Source organism: Pelophylax lessonae, assembly GCF_965119305.1.
Source record: "Pelophylax lessonae genome assembly, chromosome: 8".
Lineage (NCBI taxonomy): Eukaryota > Metazoa > Chordata > Amphibia > Anura > Ranidae > Pelophylax > Pelophylax lessonae.
The window spans coordinates 242,991,874-243,015,983 of NC_138775.1; the positions used below are offsets into that span (position 1 = coordinate 242,991,874).

At 44.6% G+C, this 24,110-nt stretch overlaps 1 protein-coding gene across 2 annotated transcripts in view; it reads left to right on the forward strand.

The window, feature by feature from the left end:
• FAF1 (Fas associated factor 1) overlaps positions 1 to 23,858 on the forward strand; it is a 515,086-nt gene extending 491,228 nt beyond the window's left edge. For both annotated transcript variants that reach the window (XM_082265737.1, XM_082265738.1), the window contains exon 19: positions 23,054 to 23,858. In XM_082265737.1, the coding sequence (XP_082121863.1) occupies positions 23,054 to 23,137 (84 nt within the window). In that variant the 3' untranslated portion in view covers positions 23,138 to 23,858. The remainder of the gene's footprint in view (positions 1 to 23,053) is intronic.
• Positions 23,859 to 24,110: the final 252 nt, after the last annotated feature.

Here is a 24,110-nt window from a genome sequence, read left to right on the forward strand (position 1 = left end):
AGAATTTATGATTTGCCCATTTTCCCGAGAATATGAATACCACAAAAAACTTTCTCTCACTCATGGTTCGTGTTTGGCTGAAGCCATTTATTATCAATCAACTGTGTTTACTCTTTTTAAATCATAATGACAGAAACTACCCAAATGACCCTGATCAAAAGTTTACATACCCTGGTGATTTTGGCCTTTTAAATGCACACAAGTTGACACAAAGCGGTTTGAATGGCTATTATTATTATTATTATACAGGATTTATATAGCGCCAACAGTTTGCGCAGCGCTTAACAAAATGAAGGCAGACATTACAGTTACAATACAATTTGGTACAAAAGGAATCAGAGGGCCCTGCTCGTTAGAGCTTACAATCTAAAAGGGAGGGTCAATTGATACAAAAGGCAATAGCTGTGGGGGATGGACTGATGAAGCAAGTGAAACAGTGTTATTATTTAGTAGCAGGGTAGGCTATTAAAGGTAACCATCCTCACCTGTCATCTTTTTGCTTGTAATCAGTGTGTGTGTATAAAAGGTCAATGAGTTTCTGAAATCCTGAAAGACCTTGGCATCCTTCATCCAGTACTGCACGGACGTTTCTGGATTCTGAGTCATGGGGAAAAGAATTGTTGAAGGATCTGCGGGAAAAGGTAGTTGAACTGTATAAAACTGGAAAGGGATATACAGTAAAACCTTGGATTGCGAGCATAATTCGTTCCGGAAGCATGCTTGTAATCCAAAGCACTCTTATATCAAAGCAAGTTTCCCCATAAGAAATAATGGAAACTCAGATGATTCGTTCCACAACCATTTATTCATAAATCCTTCAATTTATAGTCCATATAAAAAGATTATAGCAATGTGATAGGTTGTGTAACCATAAAATGTCCATCCACAAATAGCCGCTTCCACAAGGGGATTGGAAGCAAAATCCAGCAGGAGCTACAGAGTATCAAAAGAGAAGAGAGGCGCCTCTAAGTGTAGCAAAATGGTTCCATTTAATTAAGGTACAACATTTAGCAACTCACATGGTTGATGAATAAAACAGGCACATCTAAGTATGCAGGCATCCGGGGTAAAGCTGTCCACATAGACCATCTTCTGAACCACCGGCTGCTAGTCTGTAATCCTGACCGGGAAGACCACCCTGGAGTAAAGCGATCTGATAGCGAGGGGCAGCATGGAAGGGATGACGTAGATGGTGGTGCGGAGGATGGTCTATGTGGACAGCTTTACCCCTGATGCCTGCATCCTTAGATGTGCCTGTTTTAATCATCAACCACATGATTTGCTAAATGTTGTACCTTCATTAAATGTAACCATATTGCTACACTTAGAAGCGCCTCTCTTCTTCTTTTATACTCAGCTGTGACTTGAGGCTACTTGTATATCAAGTCAAAATTTATTTGAAAATTTTGCTTGTCTTGCAAAGCGCTCTTAAACCAAGTTACTCTCAAACCAAGGTTTTACTGTAAAAAGATATCCAAGGAATTTAGAATGCCAATCAGCAGTGTTCAAACTATAATCAAGAAGTGGAAAAGTGAGGGGTTCTGTAGAAAACAAACCACGGTCAGGTAGACAAACTAAAATTTCAGCCACAACTGCCAGGAAAATTGTTCAGGATGCAAAGAAAAACCCACAAATAACTTCAGGTGAAATACAGGACTCTGAAAACATGTGGTGTGGCTGTTTCAAGATGTACAATAAGGAGGCACTTGAAGAAAGATGGGCTGCATGGTCGAGTCGCCGTATAAAAGCCATTACTACGCAAATGCCACAAAGTATCCCGCTTACAATACGCCAAACAGCACAGAGATAAGCCTCAAACCTTCTAGCACAAAGTCATTTGGAGTGATGAGACCAAAATTTAGCTTTTTGGCCACAACCATAAACGCTACATTTGGAGAGGAGTCAACAAGGCCTATGATGAAAGGTACACCATTCCTACTAAGAAACACGGAGGTGGATCGCTGATGTTTTGGGGATGTGTGCGCTACAAAGGCACAGGAAATTTGGTCAGAATTGACGGCAAGATGAATGCAGTATGTTATCAAAAAATGCTGGAGAAAAATTTGCATTCATCAGCCCGGAAGCTGCGCATGGGACGTACTTGGACATTCCAACATGACAATGATCCTAAACACAAGGCCAAGTCGACCTGTCATTGGCTACAGCAGAATAAAGTGAAGGTTCTGGAGTGGCCATGTCAGTCTCCTGACCCCAATATCATTGAGCCAATTTGGGGAGATCTCAAACATGCAATTCATTCAAGACAGCCCAAGAATTTACAGGAACTGTAGGCTTTTTGCCAGGAAGAATCGGCAGCTTTACCATCTGGGAAGATAAAGCGCCTCATCCACAAATACCACAAAAGAATTCAAGCTGTCACTGATGTTAAAGGGGGGCAATACACGGTATTAAGAACTGGGGTATGTAAACTTTTGATCAGGGTCATTTGGGTAGTTTCTGTTGTCATTATGATTTACAAAGAGTAAACACAGTTGATTGATAATAAATGGCTTCAGCCAAACACTAACCGTAAGTGAAAGAAAAGTTTTTGTGTTATCATTCATATTCTTGGAAAAATGGCCAAGAAATCATAAATTCTGCCAAGGTATGTAAACTTATGAGCACAACTGTATGCTGCCACAGTGTATTGAGAACCACAGTTTAATCAATGTATTGCTATTTAAGGAGTGGTTTTTGTTTTATAAAGCCGTGGCTGAACCTGTCTTTGGGGGGGGGGGGGGGGTATGGCTTTTGAAGACTATTTTATTCTTTTCTAGGTCTCTTCATACTGCTGTCATAAAGATAGCAAGTAGTTTTGTACAAACTCCCTTGACATGCATTAAGACTGTAGTGTGGAATTCTTGAAAAAAATCTACCCTTGTCGTTTCCTACCACATACTGCAAGGGTTAAATGTTCATTAAATTCAGGGATAGAGGTATAAGGTGTAATACTTACCTTATTCCTGACTCTGGCACTCACCTCTTCTCTGTGACACTTGGTGGTGTGGGCAGGCCTTTGTTGTCTTTACATACAGTGCCAGACTATGATTCTGCGTTGGATTCAGTGATATCAGTGTGCAACTGCTGACCGAAGCAAAGGGTCTTTGTGAAAAGGCTTTGGTAGACCAGTTGCACAAATGAAGGGAGCTTGGGAGCAAGGAAAAAGGTAATATTACACTTTATCCTTCTACCCCTAGACTTGACCATTGTCGTGTGGACAGAACCCACTGCAACGGTATTTGCTTTCTTGACTGAAGTGTTTGGGTAAAAAAAAGTACATTGATCCTGCCAGAAAACCAGTGAGCTCCTATCTTTCTGTAGTGAGCTGACAACGCTGCCTCTGCTGCACTGAATCCCCGAGCAGGGTTACCTCTGCCTGAATTCTGTGCTGTACTATAGGACAAACCTCTTTTCTCTGTCGCTCATTGACAGACGCAGTCCTCTTTGATTAATATCAAATTGGGTTATACTGTCCTCTACAGGAGTAGGACACTAGGCAGAAGAAAACGTTCTGGCCACACCCTAGGGGCAGTCCCAGAGGGTATATCCTCTCACTTCCTGCTACAGGATGTCAGTTTTTTTCTGTCTAGTCAGGAGTAAGGACCTAAGTTCCTTGCTGGGATCTTTTGGTCCTGGCAAGATTTTTTTAGATAAATCCTTTTTTAGTTAGCTTTTCTCTCCAGTTTCCTGTGAGATCTTCAAACAAGTTATGCCGGATCTGGGCGACGGGCTGGATGTTGAGATCCAGTGGTCACCCCAGCCGGCCTACAAGCGCGTGCAGACTCCAGCTCCGCGCTGGATCAGCCGCGACACATTCAAACAATTATGCTGGAGCTGGGCGACGGGCTGGATGTTGAGATCCAGTGGTCACCCCAGTTCAGCCTACAAGCGCGTGCAGACTCCAGCTCCGCGCTGGATCAGCCGCGACACACTCAAGCAATTATGCTGGAGCTGGGCGACGGGCTGGATGTTGAGATCCAGTGGTCACCCCAGTTCAGCCTACAAGCGTGTGCAGGCCCTAGCTCCGCGCTGGGTCGGCCTACGACATAGTCCCGCTGGACGGGGACTGGCCTTGCGAGTGAAACATCTCGCTAGGACGCCTACGACCAGTCGGAATCTGAGTCATGGCGTCCGCATTGGTCGACAGCCCCCCACCTTGGTGGAGAGGGGTTCTGTTAAGAGGGGGTGCCCGTCGGTTCCGGTATGGTGAGTAGATGTTCCCCCTTTCCCCCTGTCGGGTTTTTGGCATGGATACGGGCCCCTCTGTGGATGGTCGGACCCTTTGATCCTAAGGTTCCCCCTCTGTCCTATGACATGTTCACAGATCCTCCTTTTGAGAGTGCGATTTGGTGAATAGGAGTTACACTCCAGCAGGCTTGGTTTGGGAGCTGACGCTCCAGGGGGCTTGGTTTGGGAGCTGACGCTCCAGGGGGCTTGGTTTGGGAGCTGACGCTCCAGGGGGCTTGGTTTGGGAGCTGACGCTCCATGAGGCTTGGTTTGGGAGCTGACACTCCATGAGGCTTGGTTTGGGAGCTGACACTCCAGGAGGCTTGGTTCGGGAGCTGACACTCCAGGAGGCTTGGTTCGGGAGCTGACTAATTAGATAATCATAGAAAGTACTGGCATGTAGGTAAAAGGTTAAGCACCTACCCTATGCAGAGTGATGCAGCACAGGGGCTACCGCCATCCTCCCGCAGGCTGCACTTGTCAGCCCACCGCCAGCCTTCCATAGCCGTCCGCAGGCCGCCGCCAATCCTCCGGTAGAAGCCACACAAGATCGGCAGGCCGCCGCCATCTTGCTGCAGGCCGCACGGATCCCGCAGGCCCATAGGCCGCATAGGAACCGACATTGTTTACACAGGCCGCCCGCAGGTCACGCAGGCCGCCATTTTGCCGTAGCCTGTTGTCTCCTGCATGGGGGCGGCCATGTTTGATGTACCCAGCTACCTCGAGGAGTAGCACTGGGAGCGCCGGAAGGTGTGTATAGGGGCGGAGCCACTTCCTTTACCCGGGAAAGCTATCACAGGACTTCCTGGTCTGCTTAGGACAGCGCTGGGAGCAGTTTGGTAGAAGCTCCTCTGCATCAGGTGGTGAGCCCTTGGGGTCTCTCTCTCTCTCTCTCTGGGGGTCCAAAGCAGGGACGCTGAGGGGCGCTATTGCGCTGGGGGATTACACATAAAAAAAAAGAGAAGAAAATATTTTTATTTTTCATTTGCAAATTTTTTACTGGCAAAGTGTCCGGGATTAGCAGGGACCCTGCCACACATGTATCCCCATCTGATCCCCTCGAGGTGGCTGCAGGACCCTCCAGTTCCCCACTTTCAATTGATGCATTATCAGCGGTTTTGGAGTCTTTTGTATCCCGGGTGGAGGTGGCCTGTCTGGAACGGGGCGCAAGGAAGCGACCCCCGCCTACCCCTATTTCATCTGAAACTTCAGATTCAGATTCTGAGCTTGTCACTGCAGCTGCAGGTCCCTCATCTGGGACTTGTGTTTCGGGTACTGTCTCCTCAGACAGTGAGGAGGACGTTTCGGCATCCGCCATAGCTCAAGAAGAAGGGTTGGTGAATGCACTAATTGTATCTGTCCGGGAAACCTTAAAACTTGAGGTTACACCGGCGGAAGTAGCCGATACTGAGATGCCTTTTTGTACTAATAAACCTACCAAAATGGCGAGAGTGTTCCCCTGGCCCAAATGTTTTGGTAATATAATTAAAGAGAATGGGGTCATCCAAAAACGAACCCCTGGTATTTCCTAACGCATGAGTTAGGCGTTATCCGTTTGAGGAATCCCTCCTCAAAAAATGGACAGTACCACCATTGGTGGATTCACCGATTTCCAGATTAAATATATCTACTGTTATCCCATTGGAGGACGCTCCGTCCTTTAGGGATCCGGTGGATCCTAAGGCGGAAGCCGTGTTTCGCTCCATCTTTTCCCTGATTGGGTCAGCTTTTAGGCCAGTGATTGCAATTGGTTTGGTTTCACAAACATTGACAGAATGGACCAAGTTGTTACGCCGGGACTTAGAGGGGAGAAGCATCCCCCCGGCAGTATCAGACCTGCTGGAGCAGATGATACAGGGGCTACAGTTTGTCTGTGACGCCGCTCGGGACGCCACTCCATGGTTGGGGCGGGCATCGATTTCGGCAGTGGTCCTCAGGCGTATGCTGTGGTTAAAGTGCTGGTCGGCGGACCAAGGTTCCAAAAAAGCTTTGGCTAATCTCCCCTTTCAGGGGGATCGCCTATTTGGGGCCACCTTGGATGAGATTATCAAGGATCTCACTGGGGGCAAGAGCACCTTTTTGCCACAGAATACTAAGGGTAAAGGACCTCGTCAGAGACGGGGGCCTTCCTTGTTCGCTCATAAAAAAAAAAAAAAATTTCGCTCCGCTGGGGCGGGCGATAAAGCAAAGCCCTCCAAAACTCCTGCAGGAGGTTTCAAGGGGCGCTGGTCGGGTAAACAAAAGTCCGGCTCTTCCAGACCTGAAGATAAGACTACTAAGCCTGAAGGTGCGCCCCCACCCATAGCCGGGGTGGGGGGACGTCTTCGCCGGTTTCCGGATCCATGGCTTTCCAGAATCCCGGACAAGTGGGTTCGCGAAGTCATACGGTCAGGATACAAGATCGAGTTTCAATCACTCCCACCGGTGCGATTCTTCCCTTCCAATATCCGACTATCCCCGGATCGCTTAGAAGCTTTGCGGGGGGCAGTAACATATTTAATGCAACAAGGAGTGGTGGTCCACGTTCCTTGGACAGAGCGTTTTCAGGGGTTCTATTCGAACCTATTCACAATACCCAGAAAAGAGGGCAAGGTGCGTCCAATTCTGGACTTAAGAGCACTCAATCTTTTTGTCAGGGTACAAAAATTCAAAATGAAGTCCATTCGCACAGTAGCGGCCTCCCTGCATGAGGGATATTTTCTGGCGTCCATAGACATCAAGGATGCCTATCTTCACATTCCCATTTACGCAGGACATCAGCGTTTCCTGCGTTTTTCCGTAGAGGAGAACCATTATCAGTTTGCGGCGTTACCCTTTGGTCTCGCCTCGGCTCCCCGGGTCTTCACAAGGGTGTTGGCCCCAGTGTTGCCGCTGTTGCGACAGCGAGGCATATCGATTCTAGGTTACCTAGACGATCTTCGGCTCCGTGCGGAGTCTCCGTAGACTCTGTTGCTAAACTCGGAGATCACCATGATCTCTTTGCAAGAGTTCGGGTGGCTGGTGAACTTGCAGAAGTCATCTCTGGTTCCCACCAGGAGGCTGGAATATCTGGGTCTAATTTTAGACACATCCAGGGCAAAAGTGTTTCTCCCTGCGGAGAAACTCCAGAAGATTCAATCAACGATTCAGTTGTTACTATCCGACAACTGGCCTTCCCTTCGGACTTGCATGAGGGTCCTGGGTTTGATGGTGGCTTCCTTCGAGGCAGCACCATTTGCTCAGTCCCATACCCGAATCCTTCAGAGAGAGATTCTTCTCAAATGGAACCGGAATCCAGATTCCCTGGACAATCGGATCCGACTGAGCGAGTGGACCAGGGAGTCTCTGGTCTGGTGGTTTCGGTCTCAGATGCTCAGACAGGGGAAGTCATTTCTTCCAATATACTAGACGATTGTCACCACGGATGCCAGTCTATCCGGGTGGGGAGGAATTCTCTGCAATTTATCTGCTCAGGGGCTTTGGTCCCTGGAAGAGTCCAGGTTACCGATAAATGTATTGGAACTAAGAGCGATCAGACTTTGTCTGATTCATTGGACCGAGCAGCTCTGGGGCAGCCCGGTGCGGATCCAGTCGGACAAATGCCACATCAGTGGCTTACGTCAATCACCAGGGGGGCACCAAGGGTGTCATGGTGGCCATAGAAGTGGCCAGCATTCTTCGTTGGGCGGAACGGATTGTTCCAGCTCTCTCTGCGGTATTCATTCCGGGGGTGGAGAATTGACAGGCAGATTATCTCAGCCGTCAGATTCTGGATCAAGGAGAATGGTCTCTTCATCCAGAGGTATTCCACCAACTGTGCCTTCGTTGGGGCACCCCGAATGTAGATCTGTTGGCATCTCGGCTCAACAGGAAAGTGCGGAGGTTTGTGGCTCGCTCCCGCGATCCTCTAGCAGACGCCGCAGATGCACTGATTGCCCCGTGGGGGCAGTATCAGCTATTGTATGCCAGTTATCCTGGTAGCTCCGGACTGGCCTTGTCGGGTCTGGTACGCCGACCTGGTCAGGCTGGTCGCCGACGTTCCTTGGCGACTTCCTCTCAGGGAGGATCTGCTGTCGCAGGGACCGATCTTCCATCCTGCTTTACGATCGCTGGCTTAACGGCCTGGCTATTGAGACCCAGGTGCTGAAGGACAAGGGGTTGTCAACTTCAGTGATTCCTACTCTAATTAAAGCAAGGAAAGCGACTTCCAGAAAAGTCTATCATCGCACATGGAAGTCTTATATTGCGTGGTGTGAATCCCTTGGGTTCCCTCCACGTTCTTATTCGGTGGCCCGAATATTGGCTTTTTTGCAAAAGGGGGTTGAGCAGAAACTGACCTTGAGCACTATCAAGGGTCAGGGTTCAGCATTAGCAATCTTCCTTCAGAAGCCTCTGGCTACTCATTACTTGATGCGGAGTTTCATCCAGGGAGTGGAGACACCTGGCTCCACCAGTGCGCACACCCTTACCGCCCTGGGATCTTAATTTGGTGCTGTCGGTTCTTCAGAAACCTCCCTTTGAAGATATCAGGGAGATTCCCTTGCTTACTTTATCCCAGAAGGTGGCCTTCTTGGTGGCCATTACTTCTGCACGCAGGGTGTCAGAACTGGCTGCATTATCCTGTCGTTCCCCATATCTGGTGGTTCATAGGGATAAGGTTGTTTTGCGTCCGAATCCATCTTTTCTGCCTAAGGTGGTTTCAGAGTTTCAGTTGAATGAGGACATTGTATTGCCTTCCCTGTGTCCTAAGCCCAGTCATCCTCGAGAATTCGCGTTGCATTCCTTGGATGTTGTTCGGGCAATCAGGGTATACTCGAATACTACGGATTAATTTCGTAAGACGGATTCACTGTTTGTGATCACGGATGGCCCTAAGAAGGGGTTGCCTGTTTCTGTCGCGACCATCTCTAGATGGATCAGACAGACGGTGGTATAGGCTTATTCTATTTAAGGGTCGGGATCCCCCGTTCCCTGGTAAGGCGCGCTCTACTCGGGCGCTTAGTGCTTCCTGGGCCTTCTGCCATCAGGCGTCAGTGGTTCAGGTTTTCAAGGCGACTACTTGGTCGTCGGTTCAGACCTTTACAAAATTGTATAAGGTTGATGTGCTGGCATCGGCGGATGCCTCTTTTGGCTGCAAGGTTCCTGCAGGCCGCTGTTTGAGGAGACTGTTGGTCTACCTCGAGGGTTTGTTGGGTTTTCTCACTTAGGTCTCATCTTTTTGTTCGATGAGTCCCTTGATGCTTCTGGTTGGCTCCGGTTGGGCCTTCTGGATTTTGATTTCTGTTCCCACCCCTCATTTGTGGCACTGCTTTGGGACGTCCCAATTTGATATTAATCAAAGAGGACTGCGTCTGTCAATGAGCGATAGAGAAAAATTGATTTTTTTTAAATCTTACCGTAAAATCCTTTTCTCTTAGCTCATTGACAGACGCAGTACCCGCCCCTCTATCTTTGAGTTGGGTTAAATTCTCTGACACTGCTTTGTGACAGAACTGACATCCTGTAGCAGGAAGTGAAAGGATATACCCTCTGGGACTGCCCCTAGGGTGTGGCCAGAATGTTTTCTTCTGCCTAGTGTCCTACTCCTGTAGAGGACAGTATAACCCAATTTGATATTAATCAAAGAGGACTGCGTCTGTCAATGAGCTAAGCGAAAAGGATTTTACGGTAAGATTTTACAAAAATCCATTTTTATGTTATGGAGAGGAGTTAGAGGGGTTCTGTAGTCCAGCAGGGGAGCTAGCTCTGTATACTTTATAAAGATGGGCACTGTATACCTATAGGAAATACGGTAATTCTTCCACATCAAAATATGGGTAATAATTTTACTTTTATATCTACTTCCAAACCGCTCAATAGCAGATATACTGCTACAGGGCAGCCCTCCTTTGCAGAATCAAGTATATATGCGTGATTCTGCACCTCCGCCTAGGGGACGTGCGTGGCTTCTGCTGTGATTTCTCACAGCAGAAGCCGATCTGCGGGTGCCAGGCACTGAATGCCTGCCGGCACCCCGCCGATCGAAGCAACAAAGAGCTCTATTCTGACAGGAGAAATTATGGATTTTGTGTGTCTGCAAAGCAGGGGAAAAAATCCATCTCTTTCCTTAGCAAAAAGCAACACAGTACACAAACACTAGCTAGGCAATACAGTTAACCCCTTTGATCGCCCTAGATGTTTAACCCCTTCCCAGCCAGTGTCATTTGTACAGTGACAGTGCATATTTTTTAGCACGGATCACGGTATTTGTGTCCCTGGTTCCCGTAAAATGTCAAAAGTGTCAGAGAGTCCACCGCAATATCGCAGTCCCGCTATAAGTTGCTAATCGCCGCCATTACTAGTATGAAAAAACAAAGATAAATAAAAATTCCAATATATATTTATTGTTTGTAGACACTGTAACTTTTTGCACAAACCAATCAACATACACTTATTGGGATTTTTTTTACCAAAAATATGTAACAGAGTACACATTGGCCTACCTTAATGAAGAAATTTAGATTTTTTTTCAATTTTTTTTTATTGGAAGTGTTTTATAGTAGAAAGTAAAAAATATATATATACAGTGGGTACGGAAAGTATTCAGACCCCCTTAAATTTTTCACTCTTTGTTATATTGCAGCCATTTGCTAAAATCATTTAGGTTCATTCTTCTTCCTCATGAATGTACACATAGCACCCCATACTGACAGAAAAACACAGAATTGTTGACATTGTTGCAGATTTATTAAAAAAGAAAAACTGAAATATCACATGGTCCTAAATATTCAGACCCTTTGCTCAGTATTTAGTAGAAGCCCCCTTTTGATCTAATACAGCCAGGAGTCTTTCAAGTCTTTCACACCTGGATTTGGGGATCCTCTGACATTTTTAGGTCTCTCCAGAGATGCTCAATTGGGTTTAAGTCAGGGCTCTGGCTGGGCCATTCAAGAACAGTCACGGAGTTGTTGTGAAGCCACTCCTTCGTTATTTTAGCTGTGTGCTTAGGGTCATTGTCTTGTTCAAAGGTAAACCTTCGGCCCAGTCTGAGGTCCAGAGCACTCTGGAGAAGGTTTTTGTCCAGGATATCCCTGTACTTGGCCGCATTCATCTTTCCCTCGATTGCAACCAGTCGTCCTGTCCCTGCAGCTGAAAAACACCCCCACAGCATGATGCTGCCACCACCATGCTTCACTGTTGGGACTGTATTGGACAGGTGATGAGCAATTTTATAAATTGTCGGTCTTTTATTTGTTTATAGCACAAAAATTAAAACCGCAGAGGTGATCAAATACCAACAACCTAAATTTCATTTGGGTACAGTGTTGCATGACTGTGCGATTTGTCAGTTAAAGCAACGCAGTGCTGTATCACAAAAAATGACCTGGTCATGAAGGGGGGTAAATCTTCCAGAGGTCAAGTGATTAAAGTGGAATATCAACTACTAAATTTTAAAAATTATTTTATATTTAGCTGCTACTAAAGTCGAAGGTTGCTATACTATTGTTTTCCTTCTCCAATTGGAAAACGTCATCCTTTAATAGAACTACATTATGAGAGGCTGTGCGTTTTGCGGATATTGAGCTGAGATGTAACTGTGTTTGTGAGCAAAGTACAAACCCTCCTGTATTTGTTGATTAAAATAAATCACAGCTGTTTGTTGGCTTGCTGCTCTAACTGCTGCCTGCAACATGCCACTTTATTGTGTTCTAATTGCTACCTAACAAGGCGTATGTTTTCAGCTTGCTGCTTTCCATAAGGAATATCTTTAATAAGACGTAATGAGACCTTGCAGTATTACGTGACACCCAGGAGAGAAGACGCCCTGCGTGGCCCCATAGAATTGGTTACGAGTTTGTCCGCGCTGATGTCAGATTTGTGTCTTGCTGTTTTTACTTTTACATTTAGTAGGAGTTTGTTTTGTTGCAATCATAAAGTTGCCTCAACAATTGTTCCGTAGGTTGTGAATGTGTACCATCTTGATTGGGTTTTCTTGTACAATGGTACACAAGTTTATCATCGGTGATCATATGTTGCACATTGACCTATTATCTACTGCAGCCTTTTTCAACCAGGGTGCGCCTCCTGGGTCCTTTAGGGGTGCCTTGGCAAAATTCCTAAAAATTGCAGCAAATTGTAACAGGTTTTTACATTGCAGCATTACAATCCTGGGCACCATGCGGGTCAAGCCACTGGCATCCTGACAACCAATTACATCACTGGTTAATAAGGAGAATGACAGGTGCTTGCATAGAATCCTTGTTTACTCCTCCTCTTCTCCTCTCCATCAGCACTAGGGTCACATTAGCAAGTAGAAGAGTAACTAAGGGAGAAAAGAAACGCTAAAATACTATTCAGTACCAGTTTGCAATAGTGGAGGAATAAATCACTTCTAACGGAGGAACCCATGTGTATGGATTTTGGTGCTATTTGTTTCATTTTTTTTTTTTTTTACATTTTAGAATGGGGTGCCCTTTGAGATTGTGCAGAATTTTAAAGGGTGCCGCAACTGAAAAAAGGTTGGGAAACACTGATCTACCAGGCAGACATAAAGTCACCTTAGTGACTGTGACCTTGTATCACAAAGCTAAGGCCGGCCATACACGGTTCGAATCTTGGCCATTTTAGCAGGAACCTACCGAGATTCGAACCGTTAATGGGCAAACTGAATGTACATTGATGGGTACAACCAGCCTGCCAGATTCTCTTACGATTATCACTAGAGGCTGCTATAGTCGCTAGCAATAATCACTAGCTTCCCACGCCCCCCCCCCCCTTCCGGGAGGAGACAATTACTCAGCAGGAGGGATGTCTGTGTTGATGGGGGGAATCGTGCAAAATTCTTGCAGGAAAGAATATTTGCACCGTGTATGGCTTGCCTAAGTCCGACCACACCAGCCAACAGTTCTGCAACCATTATTAACACTGGACTTCAGGTCAGCAAATAAACAATTGTAATATTCTCGTGAACTGCTTTATCTACCGAATGGGTTTTGATTCTTTTTTACCAGTGTTTTAATCCAAGCACTCCTGCTGGACAGAACAACCAGGTTTAGGACCTCATTTTTTTTTTCTTCAGTTAGAGGAGCTCCAGGCTCCTCCCCCCCCCCCAAAAAAAAAAAAAAAATACGGCTACAAATGCCGTAACAGCTCCTCACTTTTAATATAAAGACACCTGCCCAGGAATCCAGCAGTGTCCTCCCCTGAACTGATTCTTCAATTGGCTTTGGGTGCAGGCGCTGGCATCTCTAGTAAGGGAAACAGGAAGTGAAGCCTTGTGGCTTCACAGCCTGTTTCCTGCTGCGCCTTGTGAGTGACCCTCTAGTCTTCTGGGACCTGTGATGTGTCCCAGAAAACTGCGGGAGAAGGAGATGGTGGCCGAACTTCCGACTCAGATGAAAACCAGGTACCCGGGTCAAAGAAATGGTGCTTCCCCTTTCGGGTGGAGCTCTTCTTAAGCAATACATCTCAGCCAAGGACCCAACCCAGCCTGCTTTTTGGAAAATGGCAGTAGCACATTTATGAGATTTTTATTTTTTTAATTATTATAAAACTACATTTACTATTTAATGAACACTAGAATAAATTGTGTTGGTCTGGGGTTCAGTTTTAAAATGAACATTTGGTATGTCAATGCAGGGACAAAGCAGCTGGCTCTCAACTGCTGCCCACTCTATATTTACATGCTGACCTTTCCCTTACACTGTTCAACTGCGGTAAGTTAAATACTTTGTACTTCTGTTTATGGAGATGCATGTAACCCACTGGTGCCCTGTTATTGACTGCTCAGGTACTTGGGGCTGTCACGGCTGTCACATGAGGGTGGGGACAAGCTGTTAAATATTTTCCTGTAAAAGTTGGGCCTGGCCAAGTGAGGTTACCTATCACTAAAGTGACCTATACAAGGCTTGGGAAGCAGGAAGGGTTAGGGCAAAGGTCAACATTTGCATCAAAAGTCAAGATTTTCATATGTAACTCAGGCTTTCTATCGATGGATTGAAGTAGTTCTAAAGGCAGAACTTTTATTACCCTAATGCATGCTCTGAATAAGGGCAAAACATTTCCAAGTGGTAGAATTGCCCCCTCACCCTAGGCCCTGTTCACACCTGAGCGATTTTCTGCTTGAAGCTTGTTCTATTCATATCCTTAGCCCTTGTTCACATATGAGCGTTTTGTCGCCTGTAGCTTGTCGCTCAAAAAATATGAGCTTCTTTTAGGCAAATTGGCCTCATAAGCTTCAATGGAAACGCCTGAAAAACGCTCAACAGGAACGTTTTCAAGCGTTTTACATCATGTTTTCTAGTTAAAAAAAAAAAAAAGCAGCTCTCCGCCCCTAATCCCCTCCCCCTATTGCTTTCTATTGGCTAAAAAAAAAAAAAAAAAACACCTGAAGCTTGAATACAGAGTAAAATGCTTGTAACCTGTTTCTAATGCTTGCAAAACTCTGAAATAAACATGCCTAAAATTGCTCTGCTCAGGTTTGAATATGGGGCTTTATACTTGCCTATCTCCATCCAGCATTGTATCCATCTGCAGCGGTGCTGATCTCTCTCCCCTCCTGCTGTCAATCAAGTCCTGTAAGGTGGGGGCAGAGCTACACTGTGTGTGTCTGTGGACACGCACAGCCCAGCTCAAGAGCAAGCATGTACGTGCGCTCCTATAGCAGCCAGCTTGCTATGCTGGCACATGCAGAAGAGGAGGGCTGCTTTGTGCAATACCATTGCATAAGAGCAGGTAAGTATAACATATTTGTTATTCTAAAAAAAGTAAAAAACAAGCCTTTACAACCACTTTAATGTGTATGTAAAGGCTCCACTGGTTTAAAAAAAAAAAGTGTATATGAAGTTTTTTTTATTTAATTTTTAGCTTTGATAGAGCAGTTATAGATTTCACCCCTTGTCAAGTTTTTATTCCTCTGTAAGATTTGCCCACACCTGTGGTCTGGTCATCACTGTCGCTGAAGAGATCCAGAAATTCACTTGAGCAATAGGTGGAAGAAAGTGTTTCAGCTGGGACACCTGTTCCATTGTCAACACTCTGGGATGAGAATTCTGTTTACCGTATTTTGAGAAGATTGCCTTTATTTCCGATCATGACTCTAGGACAAGTAAGGAAATCTCTCCAGAGTGATAAAGGAATAAAAAAAAAAAATCAACAGCCTGATAATGGTTTTAACCCTTCCCTACATTCCTAAATTAAGAAAAAAGAAATTTGGGCTTTACATACCCTTGAAACAACTCCAGGCAATAATATGAAGTAATATGAGAATCCTGATTTAAGTATGAATTGTCATCTTGAAAATATCAGGCTGTCCACCCAGTTTACCTCTAAGTTTTAAAATGGCATGTTCCAGCCTGATAGAAGGCCATTGTAACCTCACTTGATCCAATGCTGTTTTGCTTCTCCAGCTTAGCGGTTTACAGAGGCCAGTGCCAAACTTGTAGACACAGTGGGATTGATTTAAAGCAGAGTTCCGGGCACAGAAAACATTTTTCAGTAAACATACCCCCGGGACAGTCAGGGCTAGTACATTCCACAATGGCTAGCCTCTGATCTGTCCCGGTTCGCACTTACCTGCAAGAAGAAATACTCACTTATTAAATTTCTTCCACAGCGTTGCCATCTCTCTTGTGGGCAGCTGAAGCCGGCGCGATCCTCTTTCGCGTCTTCTTCCGCGTCCTCTTTTCCCAGAATGCCCCTGCACCGGCCCCTCTCGTCACTTCCGGTGCGTCGCCGCATTCCTCCACAGCTTCTGGGCATGCCCAGAAGCTGTTTAGCAGGGAATGCGGCGTCGCCCGGGAAGTGACGAGCGGGGCCGGTGCTTCCTGGGAGCGATGACGTTCAGCTCCCAGGAATCAGTGCAGGCCAGGAAGTGACGGCGGAGCCGCGGCGCAGAGGGAGGAAGTGAAGAATAGGTGAGTATATTCGATCTACAATTACAAGGTGAGTACAAAAAAAAAAAACCTAACTATCCAATTCTGTTTCAGGGGAAGGAGAACAAGCGGACGGGCACAAAAAAAAAAGATCGATTTTGTGCCCGGAACTCCGCTTTAACTGGACAGTGCAAAATCTGGTGCAGTTCTGCATAGAAAGCAATCAGCTTCCATGTTTTTCTTTTGTCAAGGCTTAGTTGTACAAGCTGCATTGGCTACCATGCACAACTGCACCAGATTTTATACTCTCCAATTTTAGTTAATCAACCTCATTGAGCTGAAGTTTTTTTTATTGTTTAGAAGATGTTGATGCAAGCAGGGCTAGATTTACTATTAGGCACATGCCTATCAGTGGGAGAAGCAACAAGGTGACTCTTCCATGTATTGATGTGGGCCACACATTTTTTTTTCATTATAAGTACAAATAGTCAACTCCTATAAGGTTTTTACACATTCTCACAATATTATTAGCCAGGTTAGGACCCAGGAAAACTAGGGTTTGTAAACAGTAGCTCGTACTAGTATGGTATTACATAGGGCACCTTAAAGTGGAAATAAAAAAAAAAGGCTTTAACTTGTAGCCTTAGGACGTGGCACAGTTATTATGTAGTGTACCTTTGGGCCACCAAATAGATACTAAATCTATTCCTTTAAACTGTTAAGGAGATATTCACACTGCATGCAGCCAGTGATGATAATGCTGCGGCACAGAGCTCTGAAAGGACAGCACAGGTATGCTGTCCCTTCAGAGCTCTGTGCCAGGGCCATGATGCCTGTGCGTATGTGCGAGAGTGACGTCATCGCGGCTCAGCCAGTCAGACAGGCGTAGTGCTCAAACCTGGAAGGAAGACCAGGTTTGGAGGGCTTCGTTCTAGGGTATGCATTTCATAATGTGCTAGTATGCGATGTGGAAGATTATGGAGGCCTTTCCCCAGTAAATGTGTTGTCTGTACCGGATGTTTTTAACAAATATTTTAAATAAATTTCAAGCAAGACAGAAGTTTGCACTAGATGCTCCTAACCACGTGTATAATATGTTCTACTGTTGAGCAATTTTTTTATTGTGGCCAGAGAGGCAGCAGTCTGGGCCTAGAACAGAGTTCTTTCCCTTAACCTAAACTAAATTCGAGCAAGGAAAACACAAACTATCTAATTTAAATCTCTACTCACATTGGGTTGTTGCTATTATACTTTCCAAGACAGTAGTTGTTGTTCTACAGATGTCATTAAAGATTGGAGACGTGGTGCAGACAAAGGCTAAAAAATTTACTTGATTCTTTCCGATTACAGTCCATATAAAAATCTGCATCCTCACTACTGACTTTCTGGAGCCAAGTACCAAAGGCTTTAGGTTGGACACCAGGACCTTATATTCTTCAAATCTGTGTATCAAGCCGAATTGTGGCCTACATTTTGTGACAGGTCCACATTAAACACTTCTTCATGAGTCGACAATTCCTTTATACATACACATGCATTCCTAATCTGATGTAGTGGTAAATAAACTGTTTACAGATAGCAGATTTGAGCTCCTGGTGGTGCAGAAGGTTATGGGATGCTAATTAAGCGTAACGATGAGCCATACGAAGAGGAGGAGGGGGGAGCTTGAGCCGCTAAAACAAAGCGACAACAGCTCTGTTTGTTGACAGATGCAGCAGCCGAATATTCAGTAATTGGGTAATGGTGTAAACATTGGCAAATCGGCAAATCCCTGGGCGTATTGGGAACAGAAGGCAAACTGAAATCAAGGGTATAAACAGTCCCACCCCTTCTCATGACACCCACAATCCTTTGCCTGAAACTGTTTTAAGATCTCCAAAGTGTAAAAGAGAACAAGAAAAGGCCACTTTGAAATTATTATTACCACGAAGCTTGACTGAGGTTCGCTATCTTCTAATTAGCTGCAGCCCCATCTGGAGGCAACCGTTAGTGCTACAATTCCACTTAAAAAGGCAGCAGTGGTTGATCAGGAAAGCACAACTATCTAGCCGTGCCTCACTTTCCATGCCATTTCTCGACAGCTGTTTCAACATATAAGCTTAAGTTTATCAGTTTGCTCATTTAACCACAAACCCACATAACACAACAAAGAGGAAAGAACGTGCTAAACACAGTCTGTTTTCTTAATTAGCCCAGTGATTCCCAGCTGAATATGTTGTTGTGCTGAATTCTGCTGCTTTGTTTGTAGAGCGTATATTAACTTTTCAGATGAGTTATTGAAATAACTAAAAATAAATTTTTAAAAATTCCACTACATTCCTTCCTTTCTGGTCAGATATTGGCCAAGCCCAGTTCCTGGCATGATCTGTGCACACCTTCTTTATTACATCATGCTGATTAACAGCACAGCTCATGCAGCAGCAAAGCAGGGAAAACTCCCACTCCATCTTGGGACTTTTTAAATATTGTTTTGCCGATTATCAAACAAAACCTGCTTCTCTTTAGATACCCATACTGCAATGTTATGTGTCAAGTAGTAAAATAGGCCTCACAAGAGCATGAGGCCATACATCAAAAATTGCAGGTGCATTTCCATGCCCAGGAGACACACCTGCAGTGTACAGCCCCCCATAGTAATGAATGGCTGGACGTAGGTATACAGCAAACTTGCAGCTTGTGTGCATTCAGAAATGTGTACCCATGCACGTGTTTATGCAAGTAAGACGTCTACCAATGTACAGCTAGCGTACATCTATTTATTGTTGTGGCTGCTGTGCACTCCAGCTCTGTCTTCTGGGAGTGGAAATATGCCCACAATGTACATTGTAGAGCCTTATGCGCCTGTTTTGCTATGTTTATAATGGTCATTATTTCTTATATAAGCTGCTTGTAAGGATATTTTTTACTTTTTTGAATCGTCCACCACTCTGTTTCCTAATTACAGCGCGCTCCACAATTTTTGGCCAGGTATTGCATGCACATATAGTCTCTCTCGGAAGCACAGACACGTCCCCATGAATTCTTGTGGTCACCTTAAAAGTGCATAGTGATTCATTATTTTCTGTTGGTCTCTCCACTCATGGGTTGCACTGATGATACCAGGTGGACGCCAGTCACAGGTCCTCTTTGTCTCTAGCCTCTCTGCTCCACTGTGCGTGTCAGCACACAGACCAGCTCCACATATGGTGAGTCAGTAGAGAGACCACTTCTGATGGGAACAAAGAAAGTGTACTTGGGGAATATAAAGAAAAGTTCCTGTAAGAGAAGGAAGTGACTGCATTAGCAATCAAGATATAATGTGTCTGTTTTTCAATTTTTAGCCACTGGGTCTAATAAAACTTTAAACATGTTAAAACTGACGCTTCATACTAATAAAATTGACAAGAGTAATGCAATCAAAATTTGAAAAGCAATTAACTTTGTAATAGAGACGTGCCTCTTTCTCTCAGGTTTTCTGCATTGCTCATTATTTGTGTCACCTGTAGATGAGAAACCCATACCACCATTTTTTAACCACTTTAAGACCATTCCTTTTCTGGGACTTTGTGTTTACAAGTTTAAATGCATATTTCTCTTTCGGACACAGCTCTCCATTATTCAGAACCATAGGGTTATATTGCCCCCTACAGTAGAAGGACGTTAGGCAGAAAAAACGGTGGAGTCATGAGCAGGGATTCTTCATGCTGTGTGTCTTTGCCGGGGTATCTAGAGGGCGCACTGTCCCCCCTCCACCTTCGAGGTTGTTTTTGCTGTGGGGGGTTCTCCCTAGGGCTCACCTATACTGCTGCTAGGCCTGGGTAGCGGGTGACCAGGCTTCTGTGCTCCACGTGGTCGGACCCTCCGGTAATTGAGGCCGCGGCTTACTGGCCGGACTCTGTGGGGCGGCTAAAGCCGCCTTCCACTCCCTTGGTCCCTTCAGATATCTGCCCTCCACTCCCTTGGTGGGTCCAGGTCCCCTCGGTTCTGCGTTACCCTTGGCTCACGCGTCCGCTCCTCAGGGCTTCACAAAGTGTTTGCCCCGGTTCTAGCGTTGCTACATCAGCAGGGGATTGTGGTACTGGGCTTCCCTGGAAGACCTCCCCTTGTTAGCTGAATCCTCTGCTGCCCTGATGGGCGACATAGGGATCACTATACAGATTCTGAAAGGATTCGGTTGACCTCTGTATTACCAGAGGTCTGCTCTGATTCCATCCAGAAAATTGGATTATCTGGGTCTGACTCTGGATTCAGCTCTAGTGTTTCTTCCTCTGGACAATCTCCAGAAGTTGCATGCTGCGATTCATCTACTGCTGTCCAGCAGGTGGTCCCCCCTCCAGACTTGCATGAGGGTGCTGGGCCTGGCGGTATCTACCTTTGAGGCAGTTCCGTTTGCCCAGTTTCATACAAGGTCCCTTCCAAGGAAGATCTTGGTAAAATGGGATGAGTGTTCGAGGTCCTTGGACATTCAGATATGGCTGCACTGGGAAACCAGGGATCCCTGGTTCGTGGATTCGTTCACTGGCTCTTCGGCAGTGCAAACCAATTCTCCCCTTGTATTGGACAGCGGTTGAGACCTTGATGGCTGTGTGTTATTTTGAAGGGACAGTAAAATGACACTTATACAAGCTGTACACTCACTACTTGACATAGTAGCAAAGTGTTGTTTCTTCAATGTTGTCACATGAAAAGATATAATAAAATATTTACAAAAATGTGAGGGGTGTACTCACTTTTGTGAGATACTGTATTTTAAGGGTTTCAGAAAGGCTGATTTAGTTAATAAACTATGGTATCAATGAAAGGTATTTGGACACAGCAGCATTTTTGATTGGTCGGCACTTGACCAAGATTTAGTAAACCCTCCATTTACCCTTTGAGAAGCATATGTAGAGACGGGGCTGCAAATATATTAAATTCCAAATAAATATATCATTCACAATTCATTATATTATTCATTATATAATTATAAACACAAAAAAAATGAACATTTTGAGCTGTTACCTTTTTATATTTGAAATTAAAATAAACACAGAATTAAAATAATACTAAAGTTGAAAAAGCCATTACCATTGATAAAAGGAATGCAAAGCAGTGTGAGAATGAATGTGTAATAATAACAAATCCACACAATGAGACTTAAAGTGGATGTACCAACACCAAGAAGGAAATTCCCCTAGGGATGGGACTTTATAGGCACCAAAAAGAAAAAGAATATAACATATTAAAAAGATAAATTCTTTACTTATGGATACAAAAAGAATAAAAGCATAGAGGCAAGCTATAGATTGCTACACATCAAACAGTCGGACTAGAAACCACATAAACCCTTGGGCTAAACCCGACGCGTTTCGGAGTCTCGGGCTCCTTCCTCAGGGGTGCCCTTGGAGGGTGGTCTGCGAATGATCAATACATAACATATTAGTTACAACATTATATATCTAATTGCAAAAACGTTGAACAAAGTATTAAATAGTAACTTACATAGTTCACTGTGATGGTGAGCATAAGTAGCCTGCCTGGCGGTTAAAAACAAATGGGCAGCATATCGCTGTTATCCATCAGGAGTGCCGTATTCACAGTATTTTAGGTCTGGGCCAGAATCTTAGATCTTTTACGATGTTCAGAATTTATGTGCTGACCAGTCTAGATTAAGGACTGGGTAGGAGTAGCTGGAACCTCAAATCGCAGCAGATCTGCTGGGTAGGAAACGTATAATTACTGCAAGGTCTAGTCAAAAGACCGAGCATGTACAGGGTGCCCAAAGAAGAAGATAATCTCCAGTCCCATATATCCTTAAATAAAATATAAAGAACGGAAATTGTAACTCATAATGAATAGTAAATAATACAAATGAGTAAAAAGAGACTGAATGTATCTAAATATACTGTGCCAGGTAATAAGGCCATGGCAGAGGATAATTTACTCATTTGTATTATTTACTATTCATTATGCACATTGATTCTCTGCACTAAAGGCACACAGTATGCTATGGAATGCAGAGTCATGCCACCACTTCTCCTGGACTCATGCGTGGGAGTGACGCCATTGCAGCCCCAGCTAATGAAACAGCTAGAGCCCACGTACCTAGAAGGAAGACTGGGTGAAGATGGAAGCCCTGTCAGTTGGGAGGACTTCGTTTGAAAGGTAAGTATGTCATAAAGTGTTAGTATGCAATGCATACTATGCACATTACAGCATAAACACGCAGGGGACCTCATTGTTGTTTTTTTATTGCCTCTTTACTACTGCTTTTAAGACCTGGATGTAACTCTGCCACAACAGTCTTGGCCGATATTAGCAGATAGTATCTAATACAAAATGGAAGCAATGGCACTCCATAGTGAAGAATGTCTGAAATATCATCACTTTATTGGATAAAGAGAGGTACTCACAAATATCAATCTTGGAGACAAGCTTGTAAACATGTACCGCTCCACCAAGCAGATGTGATGCGGTCAACGCTAAGCTCCACTCAGCTCATTTCCCTTTTCGGATTGCTGTCTGCTTATACCAGCCTAGAGTGTTGTAGCAGAGTTACATCCAGGCCTTTTCACCTTTTATTTTTATTTTCTTTGTATTTCAATTCTGGTTATGTGTTCTGCAAAAGTGATGTGAACTGAAATTTAAAGTGGACAGCACTACACTTTTAGTTTTTGTACATATATATGCATCTTGTATTTGGATAGGGGTGAGCACAGGGGTCTTGAGCGTTGTAACATACCTGTGTTTTGTCTTTTTGCACTAAGCACAGATATTTTTCACATACAATAAATTATTATAAGCCTTTTTAAACATAAACACAGTTCCTGACTGAGTTTGTATCTGCCTCTTGTGATCCCAATATATCACAGTTCACACTGCAAGAGGGAGAGGCAGCAGAATAAACCAGTCCGTTCATAAATTGGCAATGAGTATATACGTATCTCATCTGTATAAATAGCTGTTTGCCTGGCATTCAGCTTCAATGAGCTATTACTGTCAATTTCTAATTGTACTTTTTGAATGCTGTCTTCCAGATCACGCAGTTGGATCCCATCAGATCTCTAATGGAACTTAAGCTGTACCCTCAGGAAACACTTTTCCTGGAAGCCAAGGAATAAGTGTCCATAGAGCGGACTATGCCGGCAGCAGAAAAGGTTCTGTGTTACGGGATAAGGAACGCTACTCTCTGTCACCTCCCTGCTCTTGGAGTGCACCTGCACCACCCGGAAGAGAGAGCTTTAGAGATGCCATGTTGGAAAGATTCCACCTAAGCAAGGAATCACCCCAATACAAAAGTCAAAAAATACACATCGCCTGTCATCCAGCTTCTGATCGAATGAATGCACTGTTCTTACACCAAAGGTGGTTCCATTAAAGAGTATCTGGGACTTCTGAAATATCTTATTCATTAATCAATCTGATGCAAGTTAGGAATTTTGTACCTAATTTTCCAAAAATTATTTTATTATTTTTAGAGCTACGTCTTGCTGTAGAATCAGCTGGTCTAACTGACACCTATGAGTCTGATACAAATGTTTCCTTTTGGCCTCATTCACACAGGTGCTGGCACCCGTACTGCGTGAATGAGAAACAACATATGCCTCATTCTGCATGCAGTACATGTGCGAGCACTTGTGTGAATGAGGCCTTTACCTCCCTTACCTGTCCCAGCAACATCATGTCTGCCACAAACCTTAAGCTACTGATATGCCTCTCCAGCCTTTGCCTGATATCATTTGAACTCCACTTTCCTCTCCTGTACTGAAATCACCTACTTTGATTTCTCTGCATACTGAACGTCTCATAATGTGCATTAGAAGATGCAGCAAATGAAATAGAGCCCTCCTCATTTCCTGACTGGATAACTTTCTTTCTTTCTAAACCATACTGCCCCTTTAAAATTTTGGATTTCAGTTCTTTCAATTATGGCTCAGCACCATATGTGGACGCTACCTCCGCTTCCTGTTTTCAGGAATTTAGGTACATTAACATGTCAACCCCTTCCACCAGCTATGATCTGCCTGTATTGCATAAAAAAGCACAGATGCCTAGTGATGATGTCACAGGGTCTAAAATGTGACTACTAAACTA